General features: G+C 42.3%; 1 protein-coding gene across 7 annotated transcripts in view; it reads right to left on the reverse strand.

The window, feature by feature from the left end:
* cep162 (centrosomal protein 162) overlaps positions 1–22982 on the reverse strand; it is a 50510-nt gene that overhangs the window by 16825 nt on the left and 10703 nt on the right. For 5 of the 7 annotated variants that reach the window (XR_001966339.2, XR_001966340.2, XM_018757210.2 and 2 more), the window contains 15 exons: positions 22739–22769; positions 22422–22553; positions 21708–21902; positions 21297–21378; positions 20335–20581; positions 19970–20192; positions 19744–19899; positions 19517–19644; positions 19091–19327; positions 16327–16464; positions 15542–15654; positions 13771–13876; positions 11431–11557; positions 11035–11198; positions 9412–9516 (listed from right to left, as the gene is read on the reverse strand). Coding sequence is in view for 5 of the 7 variants with exons in the window: in XM_018757210.2 (XP_018612726.2) it covers positions 9412–9516; positions 11035–11198; positions 11431–11557; positions 13771–13876; positions 15542–15654; positions 16327–16464; positions 19091–19327; positions 19517–19644; positions 19744–19899; positions 19970–20192; positions 20335–20581; positions 21297–21378; positions 21708–21902; positions 22422–22553; positions 22739–22769 (2184 nt within the window). In the remaining 2 variants the exon portion in view is untranslated. The remainder of the gene's footprint in view (positions 1–9411; positions 9517–11034; positions 11199–11430; positions 11558–13770; positions 13877–15541; positions 15655–16326; positions 16465–19090; positions 19328–19516; positions 19645–19743; positions 19900–19969; positions 20193–20334; positions 20582–21296; positions 21379–21707; positions 21903–22421; positions 22554–22738; positions 22770–22982) is intronic. The other 2 variants (XM_018757211.2, XM_018757212.2) reach the window with 2 other exon arrangements.

Genomic DNA, 22982 nt, shown 5'->3' on the forward strand with positions numbered 1-22982 from the left:
GCCAAGAATTAGTCTCTCTGTGCCAAGTGGAAGTCTTGCATGATAAAATGTTTTAATACAAGAGGAGGAACTGTTCATTTTTTCAAGAAATATAAACGTGGAAACTCCCTCCACAGCACTCTGTATATCTAATTCAAAAGAAACAACGCTCTGATCGTGGAACATGACACAATGCATATAATCTTAGTTCACTGAATGTTGGGATTAAAATCAGATCCAAAATAACCTGGGCTTAAAGCAAACCTTAAACATTATTCAGAGAAAAAAAGAAACACAACACTGATATACTGATAAATGATCCTGCTCCTGCCAATTTAACTCACTTTAACATCTTTTTTCCCCACAAGGAGGAGGACCTCATTTCCTGCTTTATCACTACTGCAGCACTTCCCACATATTTTCAATATCATTTTTAATTCTATTTGCTCTGCTTAGATGTATGGCTATCTCTGTGTTCTCATTGTTTGCAGCACCCCCTCAATGGCAAGAAAGTAATCTATGGCAGAACCTAGATATAAGTTCCTAAGATGGAATATAGAATAAAATGCTTACACAAAATTAAAAAAATATTTATCTTAGACAATCTGTTACACTGATTAAAATTAAATGCATAAGAACTTGATTAAGTAAAAGAGGAAAGAAATTGCTACTAATCAGCAGGGTTCAAAACATGACATGAAAAATATAACAGAAGGTATCACCACTAATCTGCCATGTATTTTTTTTTGTCTCTTTATTTCCTGTTTCCTTTAGGCTTGTGACCTACCTGTCTCTAGTTGAATTGTGGGTAAAATAGAATTAAGTGTTCAACCGCTGTGGGATCTCACAGGGAGTATAAGGGGGTGAGTGTGTTGGCTGGAAAAAGGGGCAAAAAAACAACCCCTGGGGAGTGCTCAGTATGCTAGTAAGGTTGCCTTGAGATTTAGCTGTTTCATAAAATGGGGACCTTGAACAAACAGTAGGGGTTCTTTGTATTGCTATCTAATAAACATTTGTAATAAGTGCTGTCCATACATCATAAATATGAATACAGTGCATCAGTATTTAAATGATTAAGAAACTAACCATCATTAATATTACTACAGTTATAAGACCATCAGTAAGCAAGGAGCACACCTATTAAGTTGATACCAAAAGGAGTGCCACTCTCTTTTAACTGATGGGAGGTTTCCTTTGTGTTTTTACATCATTTGTGCCTCATTATATATTTTTTTTTTATAAGTTTCCAGTAACCTGTTCACTCGTGAGAATGAAATGTAAGTAAAGTGTTGGAAAAACACTGCAAATCTGCAATGAGATTTTTCAAGTTGGGCGTTAATAGCAGTAGTTTAGGCGCTGCTTTTGCGCTACAAAACTGTGCCAATTCAGCTGGTGCCTTCAGCACTGTGTAGTATTAGTCAGTGCCTTAATAATACTTCACAAAGAGCAGCAGTTGAAGTGTTGGCTGTGTTGTGCAGCTGTTATAAAGTAGTATGTTCAAGTATAGGAGACCTGCTTGACTTCCAATACATATGAACTGAGGTGTTATAAACAGGGCTTCTTGGGTGGTACAATGGTTTTAGTATTAGTCTTGTGATCAAGAAGTCTTGGGTTTGAGCCCTTAGTATAGCTGTTTTGGAATTGCCAACAGAAAATTAGTCACTTCTTCAAATACATGAGTTGCACTTTCAGGTCTAAAAACTTAAGTGCCCCTCTGGTCAAGTGGTTGCAGAAGTAGTGTTGTGTTAAAGAAGTCAGCGGTTCAAGCCTGTTTTGTGTGGGGTGGTCTCATTTTGGCTTCCATGAAACTAAGGTCTGTCAAAGGTACATCAGATGTTTGAAGGCCTCTCTGTTTCAGTGCCAGGGAGATGGCTGAGTGGTTAGTGAGGTGCTCTTTGGGTCTGTGCACCTGCATATTGAATCCCATGTGAGCGATAGCACTCCTTTTCAAGAGCCCTGCAAAAGAGCTGTATTTCATAAAACAAGTGCTAAAAAAAAAAGCTATAAGGTACAGTTGCTTCCATGGTACATGTGTTAAAGCAGTGCCCTTTGGTGAAGCAGATGCAGTGTTCAAGTCCCAGACTGACCAACCAACCAGGAAGGAGTGGAAAATTTAAGGTAAGTGGAACAAAGAAGTTCTACCAACACATGCCTGAGGGACCTGTGCCAGGTGTGTAGCCCCAAGTCTGTGATGCATGCAGACTCTGAAGAATTAAAAACAATATCAAACTAAGACTACTAAAATATTAGTTTTGGTGAAAGAAACATGAACAAAGGGCCCCACTGGGGGCATTTTTTTTTGTCGACACATTCATTCTAAAACACCCACATACCTCCATCACTCACACCAATGGATCCTTAAGCGCTGGTACCATGGGCAGTGGCAGGCTCAGGCATATGGTCCATACTTACCTCCTTCTGGGGAACCGAACCAGGGACCTCCTGGTTAAGAGCCAAGCTCCTTACCTGTTATGCCACACCACTACCCAGAAACAACTCCTTCTAACACCTCTGTTGTTCCTACACAGCTTGATGTGTCAAACAAAAAGAAAGGTTAAGGATTAAAGAGCTCCCCTCCCAAGGCTTGAACCAGCAACTCTAGAAACTGACACACATGCACATACACACAACTCCACAGAGCTTCTCATGTTATTTTCTCTAACTTTGCACCTATTTCCAAAGGCAAGAGCCACATGACTCAAGCACTTGTTCCTTGGGTCACTGTAAAGCACATGCACTTTGACACACTGCCAGAGAGGTTATAGCTTAGTATGACACTCAGACACAAGGGTAGGTACCATACTACTTAAAAAATACCAACACCTTAAGTTGCTAAAAGAAACAAACACTACAGACTTAGCCATGAGGTCCTGAACCAGTGACATCAGCAGTACAAACATGTGCATTTTGACATCCTACTACAGGGTTTACAGCTTGGCCTAGCCCCCCCCACCCAAGGGTGGAGTCTGAAGTACTTTGTGCCACTTTGTGGACACGACCTAAGCCGTACCCATCTTTAGGAATACAAAACTTTACATTTGGGTTAAAGTTACTAAAAAGCAGGAGCCTATTAAAGCATCTATTACCAGATTCGAGCACCAGAGATTGCAAGTCATTGATCAGTAGAATGGAGATATCAGCCTCACTCAGTCTATTCAACTGCAGAGGGCCATGGGAGGAATTTTTATTCGTAAGGAGAATGATGCTGTTGGGGTAGGCCAGTTTAGGCCTATAACCCTTCTCAATGTTGAAAGGAAAATTTTGTTTAGCGTTGTGACAAGGAGGTTGATAGCATACTTGACAGAAGGTACAGGAGCATCCGTGCCACCACCAGCAGACTCTGCAACAGTTTCTTCCCTGAAGCAGTCAGATTACTCAACACCCTACTGCCTCCCAATACCTACCTGGCACAAACAGCTAACCCAGCATGACTCCATACACTATGAACTGCCTACAGTTGACAGCCCATTTTTTTGTCCTGTGTATTTATTGTTGTGTACTCCTGTTCTGTGTTGCACCATGGTCTCTGGAAAAACAACATTTTGTTCCACTGTATACAAGCTATATAGAGGAATGACAATAAAAACAACTTGAACTTGGAAAGAGAGCAGAGTAGTTAGGGTTACAGGTTGGAGATAGGTGTGTAGTGGTGGAAAATTAGTGGCAGGTGGCTGGTAATGGGAGGCAGCTGGTGGTAATTAAGGAGGTGTGGCCTTGTTAATTAAGGTAGGTGAAGTTTGTGGAGAGGGGCATTTGCAGTTCCTGTTGGCAGGTATGGAGATAATCCATGATTTGAGTTTGTGGGGGTGATGTGGTCTAAAGGTATGTATAGAGCTGTGGTTTAACTGGTTGTGGAATTACAGTATTTGTTGAGAATGAAAGGCCCCTAATGTGTGTGGGATGTTAGACTGCACTGTTGAACCTTCTGGAGGTGGTGTGGGCCTAATTCAATGAAACATTAAAGAATGGAGGTGCCCACTTGACAGCCTCCATGAAATATGTGTGTTGGTTTGGTTTGAAAAGGTGGTTAAGCTTCTTGGTCTTTACTAATGGAGATATGTTGACTATGCTGCATGTTGTTCTTGTTGGTTGGCCTGAGTCTTTATGTACAGCCACTGTATTATATACATTGGGTATGATTGTTTTTTTTCCTGTGTATCTTGAATCTCTTGTCTAGTTAAGCTAGTGGCTGGTGTGAAAAGGGCAGTTGGTAACATGGAAAAGATCATGTGACCACAGGGAAAGCTAGTTGAGAAGAGAGAACAGACCCCATCTGGGGCTGCTGTGGGCTAGCAACTCAAGGCAGCAGCATTGCTGATTGTGGAAGCCAGATGGCTTTCCCATTATGGCTACAAATGAATTGAATAGTGTGATACCCCACAAGTCAATGAGAGCAGAGGTGGCAGATGGCTCACAGGTGGATTTTATGGCTTCGAGCAGAGTTGTATGGGGGTAATCCATTTGGATAGGGATGGAAGGCACCTGCAGGTTTGTCTGCAGGTGGAGGAAAGTAACAGAGGCAAGAGGCCTGAGGATTGACCAGTGAAGGAAAAGATGCCTGGATGTGGGAGAACAGGGACCCTGCATTGATAGCTACTATGTGAGTAGTTCAAGTCCAACAGCAGGTTTCACACCAAAGTCCTCAGGATATCAGTATTCCCTGCCACTAAGGCAGAAGGACTGGGTGCTGGGTTACAGGATGATGAAAGCCAGACAGGTGAGGATGTGCAAACAGGAGGGATTAACTTGAAGAAGTCAAGGGGGCAACAGTCAAAGCTTAAGTGGCCAGTAGGTAGAGAAGCTGGGATATGGGATACTGTAATGACTTGGTTGGAATCTTTAAGTTTAAGGGGTCAGCAGAGGGTAAGTTGGATAGATTGGGGTAGATTTTATAGCTACAGGGTAGAGCAATTTGGAATAATACAGGTGAAGAATAAGGAAAAGCTGGGTGTTGTGAAGTCAAGGCAGCAGGTAGAGATACAGGCTCTTCTTGGAGAGAAGGCAGCTTAAAAGATGAGTGGTGAGCTGAGGAGGGGGGGGGGGAGGAGGGTAGTTTTACCCACAGTGTTTCACTGATGTATGAATGAGTAACCCATTGTAAGCAGTGTATTGAGCAGTGTAAGTTGCCTTGTTACCTCATGAAGATGTGAGCTAAGTGTGAAATGAAGCTTTGATTGTAAAGCTTAGCTATGCCTATATGCTTTTGTATTAGAAGTCCTAACTAGTGAAACAGCTTATGCAAGAAAGCACCACATTCCAGGCAGCAGTTTGTCATTCTGTCCATTTTTGGTGTCACGATATCCAAGGAATGCAGAGTTATGTAAAAACCCAGAGGGCTATTTCCTGTAAGAAAGGAGATAAGTTGCCAGTTTATTGCATTTTGGAAGGGATTTATGATTATTGGAATTTTTTTTTTGAGAGGATGGGAGATTAAAGGGGCACAGCTACATGGCTCGAATGTTGAAACAAACCATGTATCTTACCTATGCTTGCGAAGAGCCGCCCTAGAATGTGTATAAATATCTGCTTGCTTAGTGGTGTGACTCTAGGTGGCTCACCTGTGTGTGCCCATGAATAAATGAACTCTTCTGCAATCTGAGTGTTTTTGTGAACTGAGTCTTTTCTTCCTACCACATAAGACTAGACTACACACTTTGCTGAAAGTGGCTTTGGAAAAAAGTGTCTGCTAAATGTTTTTTTTCAGGTGGGTATAAAGAATACTAACTATGAGGAGGATGGAAGCTCTTAGGAAGAATGAGTGGGCCAGAGTGGCATTTTGCAGAGATCCTTAAGTTTTGGCAAGAAGTCTGGGTTGTTAACCATCCAGCTCCTGCTTCTCTACCTTTATCTGTAGTCTGGTCAAGAGCATGATGGTGGATATCTCCCCTGTAGGGGAAATAGAGTGGGAAATGGTTAAGTGCCCCCAAGGTGGCTAGAGGTGCAAGATGTTGTGTGGCAGGCAAGGGCCTCCTTGACAGCCGCCCTTAATGGAGTACCATACCAGGTGTACTAATCTTTGTGGAGGCTGTCTGTGTGGAAGAAGAGGGTCATTGCCAAGTTGTGGCAGAGAGTAGGAGGAATCCTTCCTAAGGAGAAGGATGGTGCTGGGGTAGGCCAGCTCAGGCCTATTCCCTTAACATTAAAGGGACTTCAGTGTTGTAGCAAGGAGGCTGGTAGTGTACTGGTAGGCTAAGAAGCTGATACCTCTATGCAGAAGGCAGGGCTTCCAGGATGCTTGGGTGCTTGAGCACACAGTATGATTTGGCATCAGATTGAGACTGCCAAGATCATCTGTGTGGTATTCTTGGAGTTGGCAAATGCTTATGGGTGGGTTCAGCACAGTTTGCTATAGGAGGAGCTCAGGTTTTTAAGGTCCCCGAAAGTGTTGCAATGCAAATATTCAGTTTTGCTTTTGTACAGAAAGCGATAAGTTTTGGCATCGGTTGGAGGTTGAAATCAAGGCTGGATGTACAATTTTGCCCTTGGCTTTCACAATGGCAATGGAAGCTATAAGGACTTCCAAATGGGATGTTGGTGGTGAGAGGCTGTAGGATAGGATGCACCAACCCCCTATTAGAGCACTTATGGATGACAAGTTATGGCTATGGCTCATTGTACTTGCCATTTGTTGTTGAAGGTTAAGCTGAGTCGATTGAGTCTTGATCGTTAGTGGGAAGGTGGTGCAGAAGTTTTATATTGAGTAATTCCACTTATTCTGGAGAAGCCAGTTAACCACTTGGGTAGGTAATAACTCCATGTTAAGTGATAAGGAGCAGGTTGTGGCACTAAGGGAGGTGGTTGTGGAAGGCTTAAAAAGCACTGTGTCCTTCCTCCAGGAGAAGTTGCATGTGGTATCTGCAGGTTGGGCTGTTGCCATGTATTAAGTGGCCACTTGTGGTATGAGTTTTCTGTCCAGGAGGTGGAAAAGCTCAAGCAGGTTTAGCTCAGTAATAAGATGGCTGGGTGTGCCATGCTATTTAACACAACCTTATGTAATGCATAAATTGTATTTTTGCTGAGATCTGTCACTTTGGACAGAAGCATCTGCCAATGAATAAATGTAAATATGGCAAAGACATGTTGGAGCTGCCAGTAACAAGTATGGTGGAGGAGTAAGTGTGTGAAGGTGGGTTTGGAGCTGACTCTAGCGGAGTCAAGATACCTTTGTGGAAAAAGGTGGTGCCTTCAGTGAGGACGGATAAGGGGTGGAACCCTGGAGATGTGGTCCAGAGTGCAAAAGGGCTGGTGATGCTGTCAGATGTGGTTAGACACATGTAGAGGGGGAAGGTATTTGGCTCTGGCCATATGTGGTGGTTGTTGAGCAGGACCAGAGGAAGGAAGAGGTGAGGTGTGCAAAGGTGGTTGCACTGGTTAAGCAGGGTCAGTGAATAAACTGGGAAGGCATGGAGAAGAGCAAGTTATGCTGACAAGATCTATGGGTTATGGAGACAAGTTGCCTTAAGTTCATTGTTGCAGCAACTTATGACGCGCTGCCAATGCCGCAGAATGTTAAGCAGTGGGCACGTGGTAATCGTTCTTGTAAATGGTGTGGTGGTGCTGAGGCACACTTTGTCAGGGTGTAAGGTTAGTTTGGGGCAAGGGTGCTATACTTGGCACTATAATCAAGTTCTTGGATGTTTAGCAGGAATTTGAGAGCAAGTGGTGAATTCTTTGTTGGCAGTAGAGCTAAAACAGTTTTGTGCAGGCAGTTGCGCTATGCAAGAATGGACGTGCCCTGGTAGATGCAGTAAAGCACGGGACTGGATGCTGTTGGCTGATGAGGGCAAACAGCTACAGGTTTCGCAGGTTATTGCAGTTACTTCATTGCGTCCAGACACGGTGTTCACAATCTGCTCACATTTTGTACTTTGTAGCGTTAAGTGCCATTCGAGGATGCTATTGCGGAAGCATATGAGCAGAAACTGTTGAAGTATGGAGAGGCAAGAGATCATTGATGGTGGGTTCCTTGCTCTCTGGTAGAGGTACGTGTTAGGGGGTTCGGCTTAATCGGCTACATTTCTGGAGGAATTCGATATTAGAGGCCGATCATTAAGGGTGGTGGTAAAGGAATTGTCTGAGGCAGCTGAGAAGGCAAGCCAGTAGCTATGGTTGAAAAGAGCAGAGTAGTTGGGGTTACAGGTTGGAAGGAGGTGTGTAATAGTGGAAAATTAGTGGCTGGTAATGGGAGGCAGTGGGTAAGGAGGTGTGGCCTTGTTAATAGGGGAGGTTAAGTTTGTGGAGTGGGGAATTTGCAGTTCCTGTCAGCAGGTAAGGAGGTAATCCATGATTTGAGTTTTGTGAAGATGGTGTTTTGAAGGCACATATGGCACTGTGGTTTAACTTATTGTAGGGTTGCAGTATTTCTTGAGGGTGAAAGGCATCTAACGGGTGGGTCTGGTGCACCGTTGAGTCTTCTGGAGGTGTCGTGGGCCTAAGTCAATGAAACACTGACAAAGGGAGGTGCCCACTTGACAACCTCAATAATATACATGTGTTGCTTTGGTTTAAAGAGGCAGTTAAGCTTCTTGGTCTTGAGTCATGGAGTGGGTAAACTGGAAGGGCCTTTTTCTGTAAGCGGATATGGCTGGAAAGTGTGATTCTTCCGATCAGTTGGAAATCGGTGCTTCTCATATTTCATCATGCTTTTTTTTTTTCTAAAGTGCAATGGCCTGCACTCATTCAAGTCTTTTAAAAGAATTGTAGCATGCTTGTGCAGCAAGATGAAATGGAAGTACCTAGATTGCCTAAGTGATCACATAAAGCATCTAATCCACACTACATGTTCAAATCGCATAGCACTGCCCAGGTGCCCATCTGCCTCACTGTGCCAAGTGGAAGTCTTGCATGACAATCTTTTAATACAAGAGGAGGAATTTATAATTTTTTCATGAAATATAAAGGTGGCAATGCCCTCCCATGGCACTCTGTATATCTAATTCAAAAAACAATTTTCTGATTGGGGAACATGACACAATGCATAGTTTTAATTCACTGAATGTTAGGAATAAAATCAGATCCCAAATAACCAGGATTTAAAGCAAACAAACATTATTCAAACACTGTACTGAAATTGGCAGGAGCCAGATCATTTAACTTTGTCTCATTAAGACATTAGGACCTCATTTCCTGCTTTATCACTACTGCAGCACTGCCCACATTTTCAATATCACTTTTAATTCCATTTGCTCTACTCAGATCTGTTACACTTTCATTGTTTGCAGAACCCAGAAGTTCCTAAGATGAATATAGAATATAATGCTTACAGAACATTCAAAAAGATTTAAGCTGCTACACATAGATGCATAACTTGATTAAGGAAAAGAAGTTGCTACTAAACAGCAGGGTTCAAAACCATGACATGAGAAATATAACAGAAGGAAACACCACTAACCTGTGGATATCCTCCCTGTTTCCTTTTGACTTGTGACCTACCTGCCTTTCAAGATCCAGAATTCTTTTGGCATCCCCTATTCTCATCTTGACTTTGTTCTGCTGTTGCCCATTTTTGTTTTTAATCTCACTTTTCAGTTTCTCCACCTGCCCAGAGAAATGAGGACATTTCATGAGTTCAGCCTGAACACTACCCCTCTCACATGGTAGCCACCTCTCGTAAGCGCTTCTCTTGACCTGAGGTGTGTAGTGTCCCTACAGTTTAGTGCCCAAGTAGAATGAGGATGGATTTCTTGAACTACAAAACAAGGTCACAAGAAGCAGAAAGAGGATGGTGAGAATGTTATGTATACAGGTATCACAGCTCAAGGGTAACAGATTACGATACTCCGCAGTTGTGGTCATGTAGCATCATGTATGACAAATTCCAAAAATGAGGCAAGTCTTTCCTAATTATGCAGATCAAATGCAAAAGTCAAATAGGACAGCCAATAGCATAGAGGTTAGCTACTGCCTTTGGCTTCAAAGGTTGCAGGTTCAATCCCCACCCTCTACCTGTAGCACCCTTACTTAAGCAAAGTACTTACCCTAAAATTGTTCCTGTAAAAATGGGTAAATGCTTATCTTAACATTGCAAGTTGCTTTGAAGAAAATCAGCTAAAAGATTCATTTACTCTTTCTCAGTAAGATGAAAGGTACATACTTGCATTGGCTAGAAATAAAATACATTCCCTTGACCCAGTGGGAAAAATAATGAACCAAGATTCCATAGCTTCAACAAGTCTAGGTTGTGGCTTAATGTGAATACAGAGGACAAATCAAACTCTTCGGAAACATTATTCTGAACAGGTGAATGGGCCAAAAAGCTCCAGTGACATTTATTCTGTAAATTTGAAAGTGCCTGCAGCTGCCTTAAAAGGACTTGGAATGCAGCAGAATATCTCTGGAAATATCTCAGATGTTCTAGAGTGAGGTGAATTAACTTCTGTCGGGATTGAGGATCAAATCTCAGAAGTACAGATGGAAAATGGAGTGACAACCGCAAAAAAAATTGAACATGCAGGGAGGATTCCTCAATTGTGCCCAATTTAAAATATAAGGGGGAAAAAACACTAAAGATCTCACTTGGCTTTTGAAAAGGATAACACTGCAGACTATTTAGTAGGCCAAAAAAGTAAAGCCTGCTTACTCTACCCATTTGTTAAGCAGTTTCAAGGTGTTTTTTGGCCCATTGCAGTTTAAAGACAGACTTTCTGCCACAGTGAAGACATTCATTCTCTCCTTAATGAGCACCTCATTACCGCTGCTTCTGTGTATACTGCCTTAAGAACATTGCAGCAACTTCAGAGTTTTGGCAGACAGATTCTTTTCCAGAATCTGCCTGCACTGCATTTGCCCTCCTCAGTCTTAAACATCTATATTGCCAAGCATCCCAAAAAACATGCTGTCCCTCCTGTGTATTGCAGGGACAGTATTGATAGTGGCAGTTTAAACCAAGACCAAAGAGATCCAATTTTGTTTAATCGGACCACAATTGAAACGCTGTCCTCATTCCTACACTCCCCAGCTAGAGTAACTTTGCCCAAAGAGGATGACTGGGGCAGGGTGGGATGCTGCGTGCCATACTGACTATGGGGTGTACCTCATGTTTATGTATCCACCCACCTGCTCCTTGAGCCTTTGGGCTTCGTCGGTGGCAGCACGGAGCCGAGCAGCATCCCTGTCCAGCAGCTCCTGGTTCTCTGCATACCACTGCAGCTTTTTGTTGAGGGCCAACAACTCCTCTTTGTGGCGCTCCTCCAGCATCTTTATCGCAAAGCTCTTCTCTCCTGAGAGTCACAAATGTACGGGCTGGGATAATCTCTCCCGATCTCCATTTTCACCTCGCATCTAAAGACAAACTGTGTAAAGGAGGGCTTTCTACTGCTGGAATGAGGGGTGTACTATGAATGCTGGTTCCCACCTGTTATCTAAACTGATGATGCTTAGGATAGAAATAATGAATTTTGGCTACTTCATAAATGTTTAATTTCTATAAATTCATCTCGAGTGCAGTCTAACCGGACGTGTGGTTGGCCTGTGCCTTTGCAAGGTCTCTTTCCTTCTTCATGACTTCCAGGTCCACCTCCAGGGCCTGTTTCTCCTGTTTCAGTCTTCTGATTTCCTCCATCAGCCTCACTTCATTCTTCTGTCAGACACAACCAAGACATACATTCGTATGACCACCTGACTGATAGTGAGGGAGACCCCCCCCCACCCCACACAGGGACATTACTGCGCATTAAATTTTATTTAGCAGATGCTTTTATCCAAAGCAACATGTACATTTCAGAAATACGTCTGCATTACATTAGCAGAAAGGCAGTTGCAAATATGTGATTCTTATGTTAGTTTCTTTCCACTGTATGCACCAATGTTAATCACGAGTAGCTGCGTAAAACTCAGAATGGATTCCTGATCACCTTTCAACTTTTTTGTTTTTGATGCACAAACAAATACAATACAGGAGTAGTGGCTGTGTAAAGGCTTATCTGGGCATGATCATAAAGTTATGGTGCATGCTCATTTACACATAAGCTTAAGAGATCATAGGCTAAGTAATTCTGGAAAAGATGAATTTTTAAGACCCTTTTTAAATGTGGACAGAGATTCAGCAGTTCTGAGTGAGAGGGGCAAGGTGTTCCACCACAACTGAACAAGAACCGAGAACCTGCGTGCTTGGGACCACCAAGTGGGTAGAAATAGAAGAGCGAAGCGGTCTGGCTGGGGTGTAGTAGTTGATAGTGGAACTGTTCCTAGCTATTTAGGAGACTAATGCATTTGTAGTCAACAACCAGGGTCTTAAATCTGATCTGGGTAAGTATAGGAAGACGGTGCAGAGGAAAAGAGTAGATACATTTGACTTGCTGAAACATTCCTTGTAACTCAGGCAGCAGTGCTCTGTATCGGATATAGAGGTTTGATGGCAATAGCGTGAAGGCCACATGAGAGTTGCAGTAGTCAAGATGGGATGTCACCATGGTGTGGAAAAGTAGTTGGGCAGAGTCAGTCAACTTTGAATCCAGACTGAAATCCATCAAGGAGATGGTTTTGGGTGGGGAATTCAGAGAGTTGATCACAGGCTGCCTGTTCTACAGTTTGACAGGAAGGAGAGGAGGGAGACTGGTTTGTAGCTTTGGCATGAGTTGGGATCCAGGGAGGTTTTTTTTTTTTTTTTTTTTTTTTTTTCTCCTCCTCTTTAAGAGCTGAAATGGGATCATTTTTGAAGGCAGATGGGGAAACAGGACCCTGACTTTGCTTCAAATTGTGTTTTATCTTTTAAAATATCAATCTGTCCATTGTCGAGGCATTATTTGAAGAACAGTATTCAACTTCTCAAAACACAATCTCATAAGAGTGAAATGTTCAATTTAGGATATGAATCCACATAAAATTTCTAGGTAAATCTTTGTACCAATTTTTATCTGTATGCATATAAACATAAAACTTTAAAGGAAAACTTTGCCATATATGGTAGGTTAACAAGTCTCTGACAATGTGTCAATTACATGAGTCAGGAATGAAAATTAAGAAACTTAAAAGTACATGCTTTATTACCTCTGCCATAAATGAACATAAGGGGTATTCCTTTTCTTTTTCCCCAACTATCTTTGCATGTTTTTTCAATCCTATTGACTTTTCAACATGAAAGTGCCCTGTACCATTCCTGATTTACATAATTATGAATATACTTTTATACAAAAGCCTCCATCTGCAGCCTTTGCTGTTTCAAATAATATGGTGGTAGTATGCTATTCAATTTCAGATCAACCGCTGCATTACCATAAAATAAAGATTTGCTGACACCCTTGGGATCAGCTGTCATGATGGACTAGTTGGGGGGGGGGGGGGGGGGGGGTGGATGGACAGGGGACAAACATCGCTCTTTGTGCCAGCATAGTGATGCAGTGAGTAGTGCTGTTGTCTCTCAGTGCCACGGTGGTGGGAGAGGATGTGGATTTGATCCCCACTCAGTCTGCGTGGAGTTTAAGTTCTCCTTGTGTGGGTTTGTTCTGGGTGCTCTGATTTCTTCCCACAGTCCAAAGACATGCTGTTCAGGTTCACGTGTGTGTGTGTGTGAGTGAGAGAGAGAGAGAGACCGAGTGTTCCACCAATGTATAGATGGGTGACCTGTTGTAAGTAGTGTGTGTATATAACAGTATGTCACCTTGGGTGAATAAGGTGTGGGTTCATGGGTGTTCACTGGAAGTCACTATGGAGAAATGTGCTTGCTAAATGAAGTAACTAAATGTAAAATATTTCAGAACTGTTTTGTATTATTAGTTTGGTGCATTTTCATCATTTTGAAGCAACTTCTTTATGCCTATTGCTTAGTGTTTTTGACACTTAATCCAGACTCACCTGTGCAGCCTTTACCTGAGCTAGCAAGACTGACAGGGCCTGGCTGTGGTCAGGCTCAAGGACATTTCCCACGACCTGCTGCCCAATATTCCTGCTGACCTCTTCCCTGTATAAAGACAAGATGTATATGTTAACACTAAGACGAACAGCTGAAGGTATGTTCCAAGCACATATCAGACACAATTGTAAACATGTTCACAAGGGTCAGTTACTTTGATGCTGAGACAAACCATGTGCACATTTCCCTCCACAGCAACAATGGTAACATCTGAACTGCATAACCATTATTCCTTCAAACATGCACAGCTGTATTCAAGCCAGCAGCATGCTCTGTGTGCTTAGCAAACATCCAGCTCTAGAAAAATGTTTGGTGGAATCCAATCCCCCAGAGGCACAGTGGGGGGGACATCTTTAAACAACAGAATTAAAGCAGCTATTGTGTATATGAAAACTAACTGGCATGTGCAAGCTATAGCAACCAGCTGTTTTTGGACACATAAGACAAACACTGCTCTTGGGAGAGAAGGGTGAACAAAATTTAAAGGTAAGCCTTCACTGGTGTCAGTGATGTGACAGGAAGGTAATAAGCAACTCTAAGAGTATGCACCAAGAAGAAAAGGGAAAGTATGACATATCTTAACACAACTTAATTGTATCACCTCTTCCTCCTGGACTGAAATAATCAGTAATGTGAAAAATCCATTCAATAAAAACTGAACATAAGGGCATCTATGTGGGTTCCAAAAGAGCAGCTCTATGAGCAGCACTAATCAGGGCCATTTTAACTATTCACCACTATGGTGCACAGTGAGCTGGGAAAAGGCCTTGCACATTAGTTTAATTGGGATAATGACTGTCATAAAAAGGTCATTTCATCATTCTTAGCTTAAATTATCTTTTAACTAAACTGAGAAATTTGAATAAGGTTCAACAGTACTTCATTGTTTTGCTTCAGCTCTACAGCTGAAGGCAGCCCAACTGGCACCTGTAGAGTTCTTAGAGACACAAAGTGAAAAGTCTTTGATTCATGCTGTTCTTTCAATGTCTCACTCACTGAAGACAAATTATCAAAGAACTAACTGACTTACTTCACTAATTTCTCCTGTTTAGAGGTGCCATTTTATATGTATCACAATGCCAGTGATGACTGTTAGGGAGGACTGAGTCCAGACAAACAAAATGCTATGAATATTTTGTCCTGTTGTATAAGTTACAGAATATTAAATTCAACCATATTCATACAAATCAGCAGGTAGTGGTTACAACTCAATGGAGCTGGGTTTTAATTCCACCTCTGCCCAGGATTGATATGGGGGGGGGGGAGGGAAATCACCTGCACCTTAAAACTAAGTCCCTGTGGAGGAAAAACTCTGCTGAATGACTAAGTAATGCCGTTGCATGTAATTGCATCCTTAGTGATGCCCCTGCAAGGTAACAAGTTTTATAGGTAAACTTTGTACAATTTTATTATCCATTCATTACTTTGACAAGTTGTGCTAAATAAAAGGATTGAGCAGTAAATGAGAGTGGCTGAAAGAACAGGCTGGCCCCACGAAGAATGCGTCTTACTACAGAAGTGCATATTCCTTACTTCAACAGGGCAAAGATAACACTGAAAGCCCTGTGGCTTGTGGGTGAAGAGAGCTGCATTTGCTGGTTCTGTTTCACAGAAATCTTGCAAGCCAGCAAAACTGTTGAGGGCATTCCCTAACTGAGTGATGCTGCCAGTGTTGGACATGGGAATACTGAAGGGGCAGGAGAGCATACTCACCTACATGTAGCCAGTTCAGTCTGCAGCCTCTGGTTCTCCTTGAACATAGCCTCCTCGCTGGCCTTGCTCTGGGCCTGCAGAGCCTTGACCTGCCTGTACAGCTTCTCGTTCTCCTGCAAAGAGGGTCCAGCAAGCATTGAGCAACACTAGCAGCAGACTCAACGAGGTGCAACACCCTCATGTTCATCTTTGTCCAATTCAAATTTTTACTAAAGTTCAGAGAGAGAGAACGGTCCCATGTTAATAATACATGAGTAATCTTTTTTGCCACAGCTCCTGCTAGAAAGTTTAAGAACTACAAGCATGTATTAACAACAACTGCCTTCTAGGAATGTAGATAATTTTAATTAGAGGTATGAATCACATTTTGAACAGCATCTAAATGTACCCCCTAAAGAAAAACAGAGCACCAGAGCTAAGAATCCTCTAGTTTCCATGGAGGATTATTAATTTACAAGTTTCTTTAAATCACTGAGGGAGAAAGGCAGCTGCAATAAACTTGCAGATCAAGGACATTAATTAATGCATAAATATGGAGCTGGCTAAATAGAAATTACCAGCCAGCCTCACTTCACAGGGGATGAAATGACTCACCATTTAACACTAATCATCTTGTAGGGGGGGGGGGGGGGGGAGTAATACTTTTTTTGCAGTGTAACCTTTTATTAAAGATAACACAGATGGATAAGTAGTTAGCAAAGGTCCAATGGATAGTCATCACCACAGCACAAGGCCACTACACCCAGGGAGAGGATCACTCCAGTTCAGTAAGCAGGGCTACTAACCTGCTGGTAGCCCTGAATGATGGTCTCCTGCTCCTTCACCTCCTTTTCAATAAGTTGGAGTTTCTCTTCCGTGATGGGGTCCAAGGACTCCCCGAGGCTCCACCTCCTCTTCCTCCTGGCTTCTTCTAGGCTGTGCAACTGTGAAGGTTAAACAGTGGACAGCGCCCGTTAAAATTATCTTATCAGCAGGGACTCCCAGAAAACATGCGCACACAAACACTGAAGCACCGCAAAAAGGCCATATGACTGTATGTACAACTCCAACACCTGGCTTATACATGTCTGCCGCATACCGCACTGTACAGAGCCAAAACTTGCCCTAAGAACACTAGTGCTATTTAATTTTAGATCCAAGAAATTTTAAAAAAGAAAAAAAAAAATCTAAAAACAGGGAAGTTTCAGACTTTCAATGTGTGATAATGAGAACAAAAGCACATTACACTAGGATGCTATAAATTTGCAATACACTCTCTTTGATGTGTATGCTGAGAGTGTGTACATGAACTCCACATGAACAGCAAAATAGACAAAAGTCACAATGCAATTGGTATAAGTATTATAAAGAGTCATTTTCAATGCTGCCTGCACTTTTAGTTTTGATATTCTAGTGTAAAGAATACTGTTTCAAATCTTAGGTGAGCAGATAATTTGAGCCTGTAAATCTCCCCCATATTTTTCGTTCATATTTCATCCTGTTTATTGGTGCCATTTGAAAACGAGGAAAAAGGTGTTTGATCTGTGACACAGTGGCTAATACCAGTGCCTCACAGCACCTGATCTGTGGTTTCAGATCTAGGGATTGATCCTTGCTTGGTCTGTGTAAAGACTGCATGTTCTCCCAATGTTTGCACAGGTTTCCTTCCACAACCCGAAGACGCATGCCAACGAAGACACTGGTAGACCACTTCTGCATTCACACAAACCATGTGAGTAGTAACCATGAGTTGAATTGGCTAATACTCAGCTGCATAAATGGGTAAATAATTTTAAGCTTGTAATAATTGTAACCATAACACTGTAAGTCACTTTGAAGAAAAGCATCAGCTAAATGAATAAATGTAAATGTAAATTAGACTTAACAGCACTTACTTTACTGAACACACTGATCTGAAAATAAAAAATTTCAATATTAAAGAGCCCTGAATACACACATTAGATATCAATACACTCCCCTTAGACAGAAAAAATGTTAAAAATTCTAAAACCCTGAATAACCAGGGCAGATACAAAGCACTGAAGTTCCACACATAAAACCAGTAATATGTCATTAAATGGAGCTTAGCAAAAACATCCCCAAACAAAGTCCATCATCTGCCCAAGGCTGCTGTTGGCGGACGTTCTTAGTATCTATACCTTGCTTACGCAGCTATTGAGTGTCTGCTAAAAAACGGGTAACAAGCCATTACTGGCTACTGGGCTAACACACCTTGAATGCGGATGAGCCCATTAGCACAAAGGAATCATTAGAGGCTTTAACCAACGCACTCTGGAAGCTCTCAGGCACCTATAATCTGATGTCCAAATCACAAAAATAGCTTCTGTGCATCATACTCCCCATTCAGTACTTTAGAACATGGAACGGGATATCTAAACTTGGAAAGCTAGATTCAACTGATACATAACATTTCAACAGCGTTCCAGGAGGTTCACAAGTTTCTAAGACAGAAGGACACATCTGACAACAATCTAGCCAGCCTAGTCAGTCAGATATTTCAAGGTACAGTGTTTAATATTTTTTTTTTTTTTTTTTAAATTGTGCCTTATGTTTATAAAGTCAGTTCTTTTCACTTCAGTGTGATACAGTATCATTCATTCATAGCATTGCAAAAAAACAAAGTTCTGGAATGAGTGGCTTATGCAAAAGGAAGCGAGTGCCTGTTTGAATGTAAAAAGGAGAGACGGGGAACATAATAGCCTGAATATCAGCGAGGCATAGCAACCACAGATGATGCTCGATCACCCACTCTCATTAGAAAACATTTTTCTCTGCACTCGGAGGTAGGTTAGCCATAAATCCTGCAGCAACACATCTTTGCTTAAACCAAATCAACAGACAGTTTCACGAAATTGCACACATCATTATGAATTACATATAGCATTTACTACAGTTCCCCAAAACCAGGTGCCTCTGGTTCCTTAAGCTCATGGGGAGGCACATAGCAATCCATCAAAAAATTCCACTAGGCCTTTTGTTCAGCACAGTAAGAGTTACTTTTCTGCTTCAGATAAGATTTGCATGGCAAACAGAGAAGCAACTAGCAAGCTGAGGTGCAGAAGGGTATGAGACAGAACTCTCCTGCCACTGTGGGGCCAACCCTGGCACTTCACTCCACTGTTAGACTTTCAGAGAGGGACCATTAGTTGGATCATTAAAAACATTTAAAATGTCTATGAATTTAGCAGATGTTAGTTTTATGGAAAAATATTACAGCAGACTGAGTAAATTTACACCAATTTCATAGAGAAGAGCTCCACCATAGCTGAGAAAATTTTGTCATTTCTGTGTAGTAGGGTGCTTGCCTTCTGCAGCATATAAGTTTTAAGTATGGAATAACACAAAAGTGTCAGCACTACAGACAAACTGCATTAGGGGTATCTGGAGAAGACCTCCATCTCACACCTGCTGTGTTTTACAACTGCCCTCACTGTTAGAAAATACTCAAAAGTGGACCAAGGAAACTGATAAATGCACATGTGCACTTAAATCTATCAAAACAGAGTGACCTTTGGGATGGGATTGAGGTAAGGGGTTGGTAATGACTACCTTGGCTTGCAGAACATAGTTCTCCTGCTTGAGTATTGTGACCTCTCTGCTCAAGGTGTGCAGCAGCTCCTGGTCCTCGCGAGCCAGATGCTCGTCTTGCACGTCCACCAAAATCTGGTTCTGAGCACCTTCCTCGCGCTCTGGAGAGGCTGTATCTCTACTCTTGTGTTGCGGGCCCCTTGGGAAGGCTGCATCACTTGGGGTGCTTTCAGGCAAGGACATTTTGTTGATCTCTGGCTGCAACCACAACCAAATTAAATTAACTCATAACTAGTAGGATTATGAACAGGACCCTTTCCACAACTCTGATTAGACATAATTACACAAAACTGCTATAAATTAAGGTAAAATTACTGTATTTTTGACTGATAGAAAACTAAGCCAGATAATGTTGTATCACGCAGTGAATGCAGCAAAATCACTCACCCATGCCCTGGCTGGACCACGTAGCCCTGTTCCTTCTGTGTGTTGTTGCAGGAATGTGGGAAAGGACTGTGATGAGGCCATCAGTTCACTGCTCACCCTCAGCTCTGCATCAGCCTGTGACTTTGGCTCTGGATATACAAAAAGCATGAACCACAGATGCAATCCTGACCCCGTCTGTGAAATTATAAGAATGTCCACAAGTAATGACACAATGAATCAGATATTACCTGCATTTTTAGCTGTCATTGAATCTGCAGTTTTATCTCCCTTTCCTGCTGTCACTGAAACCAGGGTTTTACCCCTTTTTCCTCCTATCTGTGAGCCTGGGCTTTTACCTCCCTTTCCAGCTGTCAGTGAACCAGGTATGTTACCTCCTTTTCCTCCTGTTAGTGAACCAAAGGATGTTACCTCCCTTTGCCCTGTCAGTAGACTAGGCATATTATTTTCTTGTACCTTTCTGCAAAGCTTCAGGAGTGGTGTGTTTTTTTGGCCCCTGGTTCACAGGATTCCTCTTTTTGAGGGAGGAGGGAAGCTTGACTGCTGGGCTTGTCCTACTCATTCCAGGAAGCCTGGCAGACAGGACTCTCTTACTCTTCACCACAGGGGGATTGCTTTTCTTCTGGGAGACGGAGAAAGGGGCACTCTGACCACTCAAGCTGGAAGGTTGCTCAGAGACCTACAAAAATAACAATAATCATAGCGCTATCATCAAAATTCTATAAGACCTGTCTCCAAACCTTTCTCTCTGGGTGTAATTTACGTCTTCATTGTCATTTGTCATTCTTTTTTCCCCACCTTTAACCAGCTGCATTTTTTACCTGTTTTTTCAAGTCTCTGGAAAGCAGAGGTTGGGACTGAAGAGAACTGTTGTCCTTGTACTGCATCAGTCGCTCCACCTCCTCCAAGACCTTCCTGGCCCTTTCATCTCCTGCGTCTTCATTCGCCTCAGCTGCTGTCGGCACTCCTATTCCACCCTCCGATGATACCGCAGGAACTGTCTTGGGGGTGCTGCTCGACCTGTCTCCTAACAGCCCCTCAGGTGGCTTTTGGCTTGCCTCTGCCTCACTGTGGCCAAACATCCAAGTTGGCACAAGTTTTAGGCTACCACTGGAAACCAACACTGAACTGCCATGGTTTTCATCTGGCTGTTTAAAGCCATGGCGTTAAATCTAAATTTTTGCTAAAAACAAAACTGAGCAGAAAAATGATAGCATTTGAAGACATAAACAATTTAAACAATTTCTTGTTTTAGTAACTAGGTCACTTCCTGAACCGAGAGAGTGAGTTTCATATTCCTAAGAAAAAGAAGTTTTGGAAAAAAGAAGGACTGGGTGAGAATAGTGCACTTGTTTGGAGTCTACAACTACACAAGGCATTTAAACTCTTCACATGTAAGGGGTTTACTTTCTGTGTGGTACATACCAGACCCACCTACAAGATTTGTGGCCAGATTTCTCAAATTATACTCAATTCTTTGTAGCGTGCGCTAGTGAGAGAGACACTAACAGATATCAATCAGGTCGATCCACCACTTGACCTCACCCTGGGAGCTGTGACCAGAAAAGCTCAGATGATATTAACGTGCCAATTATAATGATTTGTGATAAGTGCAGTTCAGTTATACACATTAAGCTTTTCCTATATCTTAAATGTATGGAAAATATGTCAAGTAAATGACCAGTTTAACCTGCCCTCTTAAAATTGTCGTCCTGTGCTCCATGGAGAAGGGAGGCCATGTTTAAACAATTAGTCATTGTGAAGCATATTTTGATTGTTTTACCTGTCTGACTGGAGGGCAAATCGCTGGCTGAACCCTAACTCAGGTCTTATTGGTTGCATCAGCTCTTCTGCTGTTGGCAAGTCTGAAACAAAGACAGCGTCCATTCGTGAAGGCACATCATACATGATCAGGCAAATGCTGCACATACTATGAAAAATTTCATACACTAGAAGAAGCAATTATATATCTTACTGTACTGCAGTACTATATTCACTAATCAAAAACAAAATAAACACAAATCATCCCCTTGTTCATTATAGTTGAAAGATTCCTTGCAGGCAGTTTTTAGACATAAGACCTTTTCTGATCCTGAAAGTAAGTTTTAAATTTTGCTGATTAGCTTAAAGAAGGCAATGCCGCCTAACTAAGGGTATGTTTGGATTCAGGGCTGATGACTGGGCAAAGTCTCACCTGACCCTGTGCTGACAGTTGTCTTTAATGTGCCCTTTGAGTGTTCCAGTGCAGGTGGGCTACTTTTCTGCTCATCCGCAGGGGGTGTGGTGCTGCGTGGGTAGCCAGCCGAGTCACCCGTAGAGAGACTAATCTGGCGATAGGCCTCTTGCACTGCCTCCATTTCACTGCTGCCACTCTGGCCATGTGACTGAGCTGTGCCAAGAATTCACTCATCAACCCAGAAGCACACACTAAGCTAAGCAAGAGCCCAAAAAAGAATATTTTCCATTAACATTTCAAGAAACTGCTAATCACGCTGTAAAAGGTTTCATAATTAGATATGCTTGTAAATGTGTGTGAGTGCTGACAGACACAGTAAGCTCTCAAAGAGGAGGATGCAGGCTTTCACTCCAATCCATTACCCTGACTTCAATGATCCAATTAGATGTTAATAACTACCATTTTTGTAGAAGAACTTGTTCCGAGCTACTAAAAAGGCCAAACACAGTGAGAACATGCAAAGTCCACACGGATCGAGTCGAATTCAAACTCACAGCCCGAAAGCTGAGAGACTAGTTTTACCCACTGCCCAGAAATGTCAAAATGGTTGACCTAATCAAATAAATAAGAGTGGAGCAAAACATACACATACACTCAGAGATGGGAGTTTCACCGACATATGAGCAGTGACAAAGTTCTGCCTGCTTTGTCAGTGACCCGATCCAGGCCTACCTGTTGCAGCAGGGGTCTCCAAGTTTCCAGGCCCTGCCCACTCTTCCTTCATCACCATTGCATCTGCCCTCTCCTGCCTTAACCTGCATTGTTCAGCTCTGCCAGATGAGTCAAGGGAGTCATCCAGGGACACTATGAATCAAGAATGCAGCTTAGGTCAGAAATAAAATACAAAGTCAAACTGCAAAACCTCAGAGAAAAGAAAAAAAAAAAAAAAAAAAAGATACAAGACACACGATGCGTAGTTAAAAATCAGACAGAAAAACAAAGGGGGAGGGAGGAGGGGGGGGGGAAAAAAAAAAAAAAAAAAAAATCACCTTTTTCTAGCATGGCAGGCCCACTGCGTTCCTAAAACACATACAAAGAAGCCAAGAACAATTTGTTAAAACTTTTCCTTGTTTCAAATGTTGCATTGTTGCTGAATAATTAGCAGGCATATCACTGACACTGTTAGCCTTTGCCATAAAGGAAGTTAAAGCACATATGAGCAAAAGCAAGCAACTGAACTGTGAGTTTGTCTGAGTGGGCTGAATCCCACCCACACAATGGAAAGAGGGAAGC

This window comes from Scleropages formosus, chromosome 8 (assembly GCF_900964775.1).
Source record: "Scleropages formosus chromosome 8, fSclFor1.1, whole genome shotgun sequence".
In the NCBI taxonomy this organism is placed as follows: domain Eukaryota; kingdom Metazoa; phylum Chordata; class Actinopteri; order Osteoglossiformes; family Osteoglossidae; genus Scleropages; species Scleropages formosus.